General features: G+C 40.1%; 1 protein-coding gene across 2 annotated transcripts in view; it reads right to left on the minus strand.

Annotated features, from left to right (window-relative positions):
- The window catches only part of lhfpl4a (LHFPL tetraspan subfamily member 4a), a 73,463-nt gene that overhangs the window by 25,271 nt on the left and 33,995 nt on the right, over nt 1-14,197 (minus strand). The window contains exons 2-3 of one of the 2 annotated variants that reach the window (XM_079681214.1): nt 12,742-12,978; nt 12,048-12,064 (exon numbers count right to left, since the gene is read on the minus strand). In XM_079681214.1, coding sequence (XP_079537340.1) covers nt 12,048-12,064; nt 12,742-12,978 — 254 coding nt within the window. The remainder of the gene's footprint in view (nt 1-12,047; nt 12,065-12,741; nt 12,979-14,197) is intronic. The other variant, XM_079681215.1, reaches the window with a different exon arrangement.

Raw genomic sequence — 14,197 nt, forward strand, 5'->3', positions numbered from 1 at the left:
ATACAAATACATATTTTAGATAGGTAGGAAAGTTATATAACATAAAAGTGAATCAACGAGGTATGTAAGACGAAGGTGAAAGGCCCCGTACTTTTTTCAGAAAGGAGACGGCTGAAGACTCGTTGGGGGACGTCCAGTGATCGTTTTCAGACGGCATCCAGGAGACGAATCTGAATAACAATTCTTAGGTTCATAGGAATCGAAGTTGAGTTATAAGTACATCCAAGGGAGAGTAACGCAACCTTCAAAAAGCAATTTTGAAGTGACCGGACCTCATTAATGCTTTGTTCTGTGGGGTTGAATCTATAAAGCCAAACGTCACGATAAAGAGTTCTGTAGGCCTGGGTTACGACTCCATGTCAGCGTCACATTGTTGAAAGACGGTGTTGAAGCGCGCTGAGAGGCTTGTTAAACTTGTTGGAATAAACATCGGACAATAAAAGCTGAATAGACTGTACGGGGAATTTTTTCTGTGAATATGTACTGGTAACAAGGACAGTAAGTCAAATCAATAGATATGAAGTCTGTGAATATTTACTGGTAACAAAGACAGTAAGTCAGATCAATAGATACGAAGTCATAATGAAGGGAGAATTTGAACGAGAGGAGCGTGAGTTAAGAGCTTACGAGGACAGTGGGTTCAAGCAGAAAAATTGAATAAAAGGATAGCAGAAGTGTTAATTGTTGAAGGAAGCCCCCCTTTTCCAAAGGAGGCTGAGAGCTACAGCAGGGGAAAGAGAAGGGGGTGTCAGTATTTGTCTGTGAGAGTTCCCCCCACCCTTTTTCCTCTCGAGAGCAGCGGCAGCAGCCCGGAGTGTGTCTGCTTGCTTTTTTCTCTAGTGATCTGAAGTTGGAAGGAAATACATAGAAAATTAAAAGATCAAGGTGTGATTTGAAGTGGTAGATATATTGAAATAAATAAACAATGATTTGCTGTTATTTAAATATAGTCTTTGAGAACTGATTGATACCGTTGCATTGCGTTGTGAATTTCATGGTATTTGTCTTAACTATAATGTACCCACATGCATGTGGTTTCTTTGTCCCAGTTCATTTTAAAGTCAGCCGCCTCATGGCTAAATCTATTTGACCCCATGAGGTCAAGAGTCATTCTGTTAGACCACCATCTTGTGAAAGACAAATCATTGTTCTTTTGTCACATTTTGAATTAGAAAAGAGTTCATTTTGCTAGATCAATTTATCTATAAATGTTGTAGTGGGAGTTTTGTGTTTGCTAACATTTTTAGGAACGACAACACTAGGAGATGAGTAAACTCAAGAATCCGTGGAGTGTAAATACATTGAGAAAAACACATTTTTATACTCTAACTGTTTGCACATCATAGACAAGGAATTTAGACAATATAAATAAATATTCACCAAAAGTAATAAGTATAATGGAAAGTAGACATAGGCCTACACTTGAGTCAAATTATATTACTGTGATCTGATCAGTGTGCTCTGCAGGTTTACTATTGTTCTAAGTAACAGTGGGATTTCAAATATTGGAGAAAGTATGGAGATGTTCTTTCGTAGTGTGTGAAATATGTGATGCTTGAAACAGGTATTTCAATTTATGGAAGAAAATGGTTTCCTGAAAGAGTCAGGTTGGGTAGATATGTAACAATGGACGAAACAATTTATAGAGGGAGTTTTTGTAATATCATTAGTAGACATTAATGGTGTTGTTTAGATGGCATTTAGCAACTAAGACAGATAGTATGATTAGAAAGAGACAGAGTGGAAAGGGTTGGATTGATTTAATCTCAGTGTGCTAGACTTCTTATGGATAATGCGTCCCGGGACCTGGACTCGCCCTCAGAGTTAGAAAGGCTACGACCCCGACCCTCCAAGCAGACAAAAGACCTAACCCAACAGGAGGCTCCTCCTTCTCCATCAAACAGACAGAGAACCGGAGCTGAACCGTCTCCACCTGAGGCATCCAGAACCAAACCGCTTGCTGACATACAGAAATACTCTCATCAGTCCCTCAGACAGGGCATGAAGCTGAGCCACGAGATTTGGCACAGGAGCAGAGTGGAGGACATGAGAGCAGAATCCGCCCTCCATAAAGCAGCAGAGAGACTGTAAAGGAGGAGATGAAATGCAAAGCAGTGCAAAGAACAGTGGCATGATGTGGGCTGCCGATGTGACTGGGCCAAAGGCTGCCTAAAACAGTTACAGCGGATGGATTCAAGAGCTGATGGACTGAAGAGAAGACAGAATCAGAGGAGTTGGCATAGTCGATTTGAAGTGAGGAGGTCGGGGTCACGGCTTAAGACAACCAGGGGAGGAGAAAAGGAGAACGGGAATGAGTGAGTTTACACATAAACACACTTGTTCACAAAACGCACATAGAAGACACCACATTTAAAGAACTTGAATTGACTTGATAAATAAGTAAAGATAAAAAGAGGTATTAACCATGAATTAATCTATTGGTAAATTCAAAATAGCAGTAAAGAGGAAACTATTAAAGTAAAATGAGAAAATCATCCTAAAAACACACTGAGGGTTAAAGGGGGAGACATGAGGGAAATATGCACTACACTTTAAGCAGGGGGTGTTTTGGAGTAGCACAGTGTAGAACCATATTCTTCAATCTTTCCATCATATTAATAAATCATTCTTCAAGAGATTTTTATTCATGTGTGAATAAAGTAGTGATCTCATTTGTTACAATATTGATTTCACCATTGTGGCATAGTTATTACCATAGGAGGGCTTTAGGATGGAAACAGTTTTTAATCCTTGATAAAGTAAAGGGTGATGGTTGCATGTTCGGACACCCAAGGTTCCACACACTGCTAAAGAGTTTAACATTGTTTTTAAGTAGACCAGAATTGAAGATAAATGAGTATAATGAGCTATGAAATGCAGAGCTACACAGATCCTAGTAATGTTTTGACTTAAGATAATAGTTATGTACACAAGTTTCTGAATTAGATTTATTAGACATTTTAATACTACTTAGTTGTAAATAAATTGCAGTAGTAGTAGTACTATTATGAAGTGAGTTTTGTACCAAGTTGCAGGAAATGTGGGAAGCAGCCGTCCCGATGACAAGTTAGAGATATCTGACTTAAAGTGGTAATCGTGAATTGATAAATGATGGCGCTCCATATATGACTAATTTTTGTAGACAGAGGATACTGGCCTTTGCTGAAATATCAAAGTCTCTGCAGAGCACGACACATGGCCAATGAAACTGAGACCAAATGACCTTTGACCCTGACTGACAGTGTGACTTGAGAACAGCACTATCAATGACTGACTCTGGGGCTGACCAAACTTGACTTTACAACCTGACAGTGTGAGTGTGAATGAATTTCTGCATGTGATCAGTGCAACTGCATGATTAGAAAACAATAACTAACCAAGCATGTTTTTAGACTAACACATTATTTTGGAGCTCCATGGGAAACACAGGTTTCCTACAATTCCACACATTTGGAAAAACGCACATGTGACCCGTTTTTAATTCCAACAGGAGTTGGCGGTTTGCAAATGTAAAACTCAAACTAAAATCTAGAAGATTCTGTTTCTTTTAGGACTGCCAGCTGGAAATGAACACTTATTTTCCCTGGAGTGTTTACTGTGAAAAATGATGGATGTACTTTTGTGAATGATGTTTGGTATTTTCTTGTACCCACTGATTACCTGAAGGTTTTCTTCCCATACAGAAGTTTGTTGCACATGTGTACATGTGTAAAAAGGGGGAGTGTGGGATATTTTCATTTAGGGACTGGAAGAAACCTGCCGCCCCAACTCAGATGTTCAATCTGACCATTGATTGACAGTTTTAGATTTAACCTGCTCCATATCTGGGGATAAGATAATGTTTGATTAATGTTGACATGTTTCTAATATTGATTGAGTTATAACAGGTAACACAGATGCAGAATCAGTGGCCAAGGGGCTACTGAGAGAGATGTCATTCCAGAATGAGAATGAGAAGGTGAACTGTGATAATGAAAACAATTTTGTAATATTTCAACAGGTATTAAAGTAACTGAGGTTTGAAATGTAGAAAGAACATATTACAGCTAAGTTAAAACATAGTAATGTAATGAGATAGAATTTAATTTAGACAACATCTTGTAACTAGCCTGGTAAAGAAGTAAAAGCCATAGACTCTTTAGATCATTATGGGGATGTACATTTAATTTAAAGTCATAATAGAAAGACATTTGATGACAGTATGTTGGATTTCTGTATTCATTTTTCAGCTTGATAATATCCAAGCAGTGACAGGTAGAAGCAGTCTCGCCTGGAAATTATTCACTTCGTCAGTATCATGATTTTAGTTGTTTTTAATCCATAACATTAGTGTGTTCCATTACCAGAAACATTAGCAGTTCATATTATATTTAGATTTGAAATGGGATCTCAAGGATTTCATTTATAATAACACAGATGCTTGTCAGAAATTCAGAGCTATTGAGATATGTTATTTAGTTCACCTGAAGATGTTGGGGTTTATTTTGTTGACACAGGCCAAGTATTAGAATTCTGAAGCGGCCTACCAGTGGTGGGTCAAACACCTGAGGGCCCAGAAGCACTGAGCGTAGACTTGAGGGGTAGGTATCAGATTTCTCCACACAGGTTGCTGACGCCAAAAGGGGGACCCGAGGAACAGGAGGCCGACACAGCGGAGTTCGTCTGGCTGAAGCTCGTCAGGCCTACGTGACTCAACCCCAGGTTCTCCGGCCTCTACAGAGTGACCCAGAGGACATCTCATGCCGTCCGCCGAGGAGCAAAGGGGGACATCTGGTACTACTGGAGCCAGTGTGCAGCGGGGAAATCACCTGGAAGGACCCAACGACGACATCCGGACGGACCTGGCTATCATCAACGCGGACATACCTACAGCAGACGACTTGGAAGCAGGCATCAGCGGACTGGAGGAGAAGGACCTCGCGGACATCCCTACAGCAGACGACTTGGAAGCAGGCGTCAGCGGGCTGGGGGACTTCTCGAGGCAGCAGAGGAGTCTACTTCTCTCTGATCAGATTCATCAGTTCCACCTTTGAAGGAAAGGCCGCATCTCCCCCTCCCTGTCAGCTGCCCTTGTTGGCGTATTCCGGGGGAGGGGGGGGGGGGGGCACTCAGGCTCTCACTCTGATAGTTTCTTCACTGTCATTGGAGGTTGTTTTCTGTTCCCAAAGGTTTAATGAAGGGGGACAGACACAATATCAAAGAATGAAAGTAGTTTTGTTTCAAATGTCTTATGTGTGTTGGTCTCGTCAGGCGAGACCAAAAAGGGGGAATTGAAGGATTATTTGAATTATTTGAAGTATTAAAGTAACGTGTTATGGCAGGAAAGTTAAATCTGGTATATTCATTTTAATGTCACCTTATATATATTCATGTGTGTTAAATTTGAAGGGACAAAGTATATTTTCCCTCCCCAATATATTGAGGTGAAGTCTTTGTGTTTAGAGAGGGATGCAAGCAGGGGACATCCTAATTTGGGGATAGCTCCAAAACTCTGGAATGTTTCCCTCATAAAAGAAGAGGGTGCGTTACACATGCTTAGGGCAAATATATGTGTTTTCATTGCAGTAAATATATGTGCTGCATGATTACTGTTCAACTATACCTCTGTTTTTATTCTTTCATGTGCGGGTACTAAATGGCTACAAACATTGTGGAGAAATTAGCTTAAACATGTTTTATTACTCTATAGGAAATGGAAGCAGCTTTTATGACAGGGACGAGAGAGCTGGGGGAGGGGACATTCTTCTTAAGATTTTCAGCATGTCAATTATCAGGGAAATCTACTTGTTTTAAATAGATGTGTGTGGTTAATTACTTTGTATTAATAATAACAGTATGTGTAAAGGAAGCTGGAAATATACAATGTGAAACCTTTTATTTGAAGTAAAGATGTGAACAATAGCTCAAACAAATGGAAGGGCTGTAGGACAAATGAGTGTGTTCTCTATATTAGGCCTGTGTGAAGTCTGACTATTTGAAAAGCATCTCTAATACTGCTTAAGAGCATAGGTAATGTGTTCTTCGTTATTATTGATATGAAAGTGATTTACATGTATTACGTATATTTAGCCAACTATAACAACTATATCTTAAAACATACTTTTAACTTGTGTGTGGTAACCTGAGGGGGGAAGATGGCCACAGGGACAAAGAGCCATAGAGGAGATGTGTGTGTGCTGGCTGCAAGATGTGAAATAAGATAAGGAAACTTGTTGTTTAGAGCAGGTTCGTACCAGACACCAAAAGGTGTCTGGTTTTCGTCAAACTGAAAGAGACTTTTTGTTTCCGGGTTTCTTCTGCTGTGTCGCACTGATTGGGTGCGACAGGCCATGTGTTGGTCTCTCCCAATAAGTAACCTCTGGGGGAAAGCACGCACACACCTCCTCCTGTGTTTTAGTATGAAAGCCTGTGTTTTCCTTTGGTTCGGGCTCTTGTTTTTGACCGGCCGTTCCTGAGACCTGTCTCACACGTGGTAGAACCTGAACCCGGAGTACTCTGCAGAGTGCTTCGTGATTCCTTTGTATTTGTATTGTTACCTTGTATCATTAAAACAAGATTATTGTTTAACTTGCATTCTGGTGTTTCTTAATCCCTTCCTTTTTACGAATTTACCCAGCTTATCAAACAACACGCGGAGACGAGGTTGGTTTTAAACATCCTCCAAATCTCCAACAGTACTCAGATCTTGTACTTGAGTAAAAGTAGAAGCACACAGATCTTGTACTAGAGTAAAAGTAGAAGTACTCAAATCTTGTACTTGAGTAAAAGTAGAAGCACACAGATCATGTACTAGAGTAAAAGTAGAAGTACTCAAATCTTGTACTTGAGTAAAAGTAGAAGCACTCAGGTCTTGTACTTGAGTAAAAGTAGAAACACAGATCTTGTACTAGAGTAAAAGTAGAAGTACTCAGGTCTTGTACTTGAGTAAAAGTAGAAGTACTCAGATCTTGTACTTGAGTAAAAGTAATAGTCCCAGAGTGTAGGAATACTCTGTTACAGTAAAAGTCCTGCATTCAAAATGTTCCTCAAGTAAAAGTAAAAAAAGTATTATCATCAAAATATAGTGAAAGTAGCGACAGTAAAAGTAGTCATTGTGCAGATTGGTCCATTTCAGAATAATAGATATGATATGTTTTATAATTATTGATCATGAAAGTGTTCTCAAAGCTGGTAAAGGTGCAGCTAGTTTGAATGACTTTGTATACTGCAGGGTAGCTTGTGGATTTACTCCAGGTGGAACTAAAGTCTGATTTAACACTTGATTATATTTCACTTAATTAATCCAGATCTGTGAAGTAACTAAAGGTATTAAATACATGTAGTGGAGTCAAAGTACACCATGTACCTCTGAACTGTAGTGGAGTAGAAGAACAAAGTTGCAAAACATTGAAATACTTAAATAAAGTACAAGTATCTCAAAATTGTGCCCAAGTATAGTACTTGTTGAGTTTATGAACTTAGTTACTTTACATCATGTGGCTATAAAGATAAAAAGACTTAAGCCTTGCACAGAGGCATGAAAATACATTTTCAAAATGCTCAACAGTGCTGCCAAAATTATAAACTGACTGCTCCACAATTTAAAATAAATGCTTTTATATCTTTCTATTAGATGTGACTCTTTGGCGTTTCTGTTATTATTAACACTGCTGCTTTAGTTGTTCTGCTAATATCCTCTGTTATTCCTCATTTTAAAGCCGATATTCTGTGGGGTGGGGGAGCCGGGGGCTCGGATCCTTGTCATCTTTTTCATACCTGATGAGTTTGCATCCCTCTATGTTAAAAAGCCTCAGTCACTTTAATTCATGTAATAAAAACATCTCAGGTCAGTAACACTCAAAGCTAAATGTGCAATACCATGTTCAGCTATGTTACTATTTATAATGTTATTGTTGTTACATCAGAAGATGTACATATTGAAATGATTTCTTAACTTACAGTAGGCTATTTTTTACAATGTGTGTTGGAAGGATTTATTCAATTACAATGAATATTGTCATTGTTGAAGGCTTTTAGAGAAGGGTGAACTATAAGCATGAATTACATAACATTTTATACCTAAAAACATAAAAGCCACAATAAATAAATCACAATTATTCTAGTTATTTTTACCTCCCGTATTGCTTTCAACCCACCAGCTTTTATGGTGTTGTTACGTCACTAACTGTAAGCTTGTCACATACAGTCTATGGTCACTCAGAGTAACCTACTGTTAATTTAGCTGCTGGAGAAGAAAGATCAGGGGGGGGAGGGGGGGAGACAGCTGTGGTTGATGGGCCATTAGTTGTGTAAATACACAGCTGAGAGCTGCCGTTTCATTCAGACTGTTTAAAAAACGGTAACAACGGACTATTTTTCTTAGCGGATGCATGTCAATTTAAATCAATACATACAACTATTTTTTAAATCAATAAAAACATTTTCTAAATCCATAAAAGCATTTCAATTAATATTGGGAGTCATGTCGTTACTTTGTTGAGAATGTGGCCATGTAATAAGCGGGATAATTTGCAGCGACTTGTTCCTTATGGGGAAAATAACACCCTTCATCCAGATGAGGATCCCTCCGCTACACTTTGGGATCCTGATCGACCGACGAAGCTCCATTAAAATATACATATTTTTGGTGAATTACTGAGTTTAGGCACATTAATAACATTTTAATGAAGTTGAATACAGTTTATTCATATGTGTCAGTGATTTCATGTCAATTCGGCGAACATAAACATAAATGATCGTTGTGAAGATGATGATTCAATTAGGATTAAAAATCGAAAGCCGGGCTGCATTTCCTCCTGTTCGTTTTTTTCGAATAACAAAATTATTTTGTTAAATAACAACATGGTGATGTTTTGTAAATGATTACATGTTTCTTATTTAGCACAGTGGTATGATATCCGTGACATATGGATCTTAACAAAGTTCTGCTGTACATCCAGCATACTGTATCTCACTTTATTTCACATGAGCTCCAGTGTGGAACCCCACTGCACCCCCTGGTGGATCAATGATCCATTGCAGCTGGCTTCATTATAATTACATTTATCTATCACGGGGGCGGTCTCAAGTCAAGCTGGAGGTTTTCCCTTGAGCGAGGGCAGATCACGTACCAATCACGGCCCTCGCGTTTCAAACTTTCTGAAATGAATCGCTACATCTGTACCTGCATTGCAATCACTCTAAACGTGTAATAACGTGCTTTCACCAGTAGGTGTTTTGGGTTAAAAAGCTGTCAAGTTTACAGTTTTAAAAAAATAAAATATACTGCTGTTTCCGGTTTAGTTTACGACGGATATATTTTGTTATTGTTTTGATATTTGTAAAGGCCCTGACACACCAGGCCGAAATCGGCCGTTTTCGTTAGTCGGACGACGAAGCGTGCCCTGTCGCCCAAACCCAATTTGGTGTGTCCCGCACTGTCGGCCGTGACACGCCTTATTTGGCCTTTCATGGCCGAAACACGGCCGATTCAACATGTTGAATCGGCCATGCGTCGGCCACAGGCAGTCGGACAAAGAAATCAGTCTGATTGGCTGTTCAGCTAGCGAATCAGTGCATGAGAAGCGAAACGGTTGCTTGAGAATGTCTTCCACAAGCAACATTCCAATGGCTGATAGCTCCAGTCCGGCACGAAAAACATGTTTTCGATGGCCGAGAGTGAAAATGGAACGCAGACGCTATTTTTTGTTTGTTTATATCACGTAGTTTGTTCTTCTTCTCTGTCTTCCGTTTGTTGCCTCTTTTGAATGACTTATACACATTACCGCCGCCTGCTGGTAAGGAGAGTTATTGCCACTCACGCATGCGCAGTTCGTACGTGCTCGGCTGAAGTCTTTGCGGTGTGTTCCAGTGCGAAACATGGCCAAGACGCAGGAGAACTCGCCGACGCAACAGTCAGCGTCGGTATCGGCGAGTTCTCTGGTGACTGCTTGGTGTGTCAGGGCCTTAACACAACAGCGATGGAAAAAACCCACAGCAACACAGAAAAGATGGTCTTAACATGACCCAGCGGTCTAGTAGTTAATAAAAAACAATAATATCAAAACAAATTATTACTACTAACTTTATTGTGAAACTAAAACAGAACGGTAAAATAATAGTTTCCGGTCTATTCTGAGGCCCGATCTCTGTAGATAAATAAAGAACTACGACAGAAGTGTAATATTTAATGCAGCCAAACCATTTATTACAATGCATTCATGTGATGACTGTCAAAGAGTAAAGCAAGTACTGCTGAATAAAGTATGATTTTATCTTTTACGAAACATTTTTCTCCGTATGGACTGCAGTTGGAGGTCAACCAATCACAGAGCTTGAGGACTAATTACGGGGTTTGTCGAGTAAAGCGGAACGATAGCTGAGGATTCTGGGTAGTGTATGTCTTCGGCCATCCTAAACTCTGAAAAACATTTTTTTTCCGAATCGAAGGGGAAAATCTAGCAGTTAGCAACATGATTCAGTTAGCAAGGTGACTGTGTACTGTTTAAAGGCCCTGACACACCAAGCAGTCACCAGAGAACTCGCCGACGCTGACTGTTGCGTCGCCGTAATCTCCTGCGTCTTGGCCATGTGTCGCACTGGAACCGACTGGAACACAACGCAAAGACTTCAGCCGAGCACGTACGAACTGCGCATGTGTGAGTGGCAATAACTCTCCTTACCAGCAGGCGGCGGTAGTGTGTATTCGTCATTCAAAAGAGGCAACAACCGGAAGACAGAGAAGAAGAACAGACTGCGTTCCATTTTCACTCTCGTCCATCGAAAAAATGGCCCGTCAGCCATAAAAGGCCAAATAAGGCGTGTCACGGCCGATGGTGCGGGACACACCAAATTGAGTTTGGGTGATAGGGCACGCTTCGTCGTCCGACTAACGAAAACGACCGATTTCGGCCTGGTGTGTCAGGGCCTTAACAGATATATTTCGAATTTCTGAAAGGTTTTTATATTAATTGACATTTCACTATGACAGAGTGGACATGTTAAGCTTGAGAACATCCAACTACACACATAATATGATTCAAATTTCGAAATATAAGTTAAAAAACGTACTCTGCAACTAGCCAATGTCTCAGCCTCCATTGAGGAAAGAAAAAATGGTGGTAGTGATGTCACTGAAAACATCAGAGGGTTTTGTATGGGGCAGTTACCCCCTTAATGACAGGGTGGACAGCAAATGCCAGGGACACATGCAAAATGTTCAAAATTATTAGGAAAATAGAATATACATGATCAAAATTACTCGTTTTATCAAATAACTCGTTGTAAATGTAGTATCATTTAACCACTTATTACACATACATACATGGTTAGCAGAGCAGTGTTTGGGACATGCCAAAATCACGTACATCCAATGAAAAAATAAGGTATAAAATGAAGAAAACACATTTCAAGAGACTTATCATTGTACTGATATGTGTGTAAATGTTTGGCCTTTTATAATAAGACCTCAGAGTTTAATTATTCTGCTACATTTTCATGATAACTGAGTGATTCTGATGGAGACACCAAAGTTACTTTATAGTGATATTGACCCAGCCATGATGAAGCTGAAGAGAGGAAGCAGTTTCAAATAAGATCATCATGCTTTATTCATTTTTTTTAATCAAAGTTGGTCTTAAAGCGTTTTTGCTATTTTAAGTGACTCAGTGCTGCACATTGTCACCGGTTCAAACCCACACTCTGGCATCTGGGCAGTGTGCCTTTTCAGCACATGGACTGGTAATCTAGGCTATGACCCCCCCGGTAATAACTAAAGGTGGGAAAACACTTCTAATAAAGTACTCCATGGATGTATGGAATATATTTTCCAAAATTCATGCAAAATTGTTTGCATGAAAGTTGCTTACTGAAACATTTAAAACATTTGGTTTACTATTTTTTGAGCATTAGTCACTTGCTGCTGATTCCCCGCACATACAGTATAATGCATTCCATTTTTAAAAGAAAAATACTTTTTGTCCTAATAGATCAAACTCTGAGTTTTGTGGCACTCAAAAATGAAATGCATTAGCGCACACAGACACTCAAACACAACAATGTGAACTTACCCTTGACACAGCAAAATCTGTAAAAAAGAAAAAAAGTGAATTCATACTTTTCATTTTATTTACATGTCAGCTGACTCTCATGTTTATTGATACAGGCCTTATAGCGGAATATTATATATACAATACTATACTACTATACTTAGTACATACTAAATACTATATTGTCCCGTTGGATTCAAAGCTCCATCCAATATACCCACGACTGGAGGAAAGTGGAATGACTGAAGAGGATGTGATACATTTTACTATTCAAAGGATCTAAGGCATAATAAGTACTCATTTATTATTGTATTACATTGGCGTGATGGATGTAGCCCCATTGTTCATTCATTGCTGTCCTTAACTGACTCCTCCACAGGAAGGACAGCTTCGACCACAAGTACTTTCATTATTACAGTATTTAACGTTGGAGCCCTCAAATAATACCCAGCATAACTGCAACCAAATTGAGCGAAGTGAAGTGTGATGACACTGAACAACTGGAAACACCAGTGTGTGTGTGCAGAGCATTTTGGTGTTGATGTATTAGTTTCAATTATTGTTTAGTTCTGTCTATATTTTTGTGAATGTGATCACTACAGTGTTTATGCTGTCTGTAACTTTAGAAGCAAACGATTTAATGCACTGTTGAAACAGGCTTTTTTTTGCCCAGTCTGCCCCCTGTAGTATTATTCAAAAGCAGATAACAGTCCACCTTTGCTCTCGGCCCTCAGCTCCTCCTGCAGGAAGTCAGTCTGCCGGTTTCCGAGCACGAAGGCCAGGAAGGAGAGGATGAGGGCGTCCAGGATGCCAATGATGGCCAGGATGTAGGCCCAGCGCACCGAGCAGTTTCCCAGGCTGTACTTCCCCGTGTCCTCCCCACACATGTCCCGCACCATCTCCGAGTCCCAGCCGTTAGGGAAGACCACGCAGCCGATCACCAGACACGTGGCTGAGCAGGAAGAGAGGAGGGATGGAGACAGAACAAAGAGGTTTATGCATGTTTGAAATGGAACCTTTATTGAGTATTGTCATCCAATAACACTGCAAGATGAGGGTCCGTGGGAAGACAAACAAAAATTGACCTGGGGTCTTAAAGACACCTCAGGGAAATTCCCTTCAGTGTATAATGTCATGTGTTTTAGTGATTTAGAGCATTACCTGGTCCAGGGCTGTTATACGACAGGATGTCGCACTGTCTTTGAACTCTCTAAAAAGCTGTTTGTTACTCTGGATGGTTCTCACTTCTCGCTCACAAGAGCTTTGCAAGCGAGGTCTTTAAGACGACTAACACAACAAATATTGTGTCATCCTCAGTCTCTAAACTTAAATTGATTTTAAGTTGCAAAAGCATGTGATTTGACATTTTGTCAGACAGGTTATGTAATAATGTGCAGAGCAGTGTGTTCATGTGATAGGCACATCTCATTCATAATGATTAACCAAAATCCTTTCCATGATACATTCCTCAGACATCTACCTGCCACCTTATCAAAGAACCAGAGATTTTAAATGTAGTTGTTCATCTAGATGATTCAAACGGAAGTGTTTTATGTGTGTGTGTGTGTGTGTGTGTGTGTGTGTGTGTGTGTGCGTGCGTGCGTGCGTGCGTGCGTGCGTGCGTGCGTGCGTGCGTGTGTGTGTGTGTGTGTGTGTGGGGGTGTGTGTGTGTGTGTGTGTGTGTGTGTGTGTGTGTGTGTGTGTGTGTGTGTGTGTGTGTGTGTGTGTGTGACAGAGGGTCCAGCTGAGGCCAGGCTGGGCCCTAACAGATGGGTCCCTGAATGCATCATTACCTGCACCGCTGCTACTGTAGAGAACGAGCACAGAGCAGATTTATTTAATCGTTTATTTGGCAGGGACAATGCACGGTAATGAACACTTAAAACATTAAAATGTTTCAAGCGTAACAGTGCCAGATTTAGCTTTCAGCTCATTTCCATCCGCAGTCATGCGTTCCACATAAAACCATTTAAGAAATTTACATTTTACAAACATTGTAAAAACAAAATACATGTTATGCAGAAAGTGCAAGAGAGCAAGGGCAGCATACACAAGTATTTATGACATGGTAATACAATATAGCATGACATATAAAGTGCAAGAGGAGATACAAGAGCTAACTAAAGTGCAAGAGGAGATACCCCTGTGTTAAAGTGCACACACGCATGCAC

Source organism: Notothenia rossii, assembly GCF_949606895.1.
Source record: "Notothenia rossii genome assembly, chromosome: 5".
NCBI classification, from domain to species: Eukaryota; Metazoa; Chordata; class Actinopteri; order Perciformes; family Nototheniidae; genus Notothenia; species Notothenia rossii.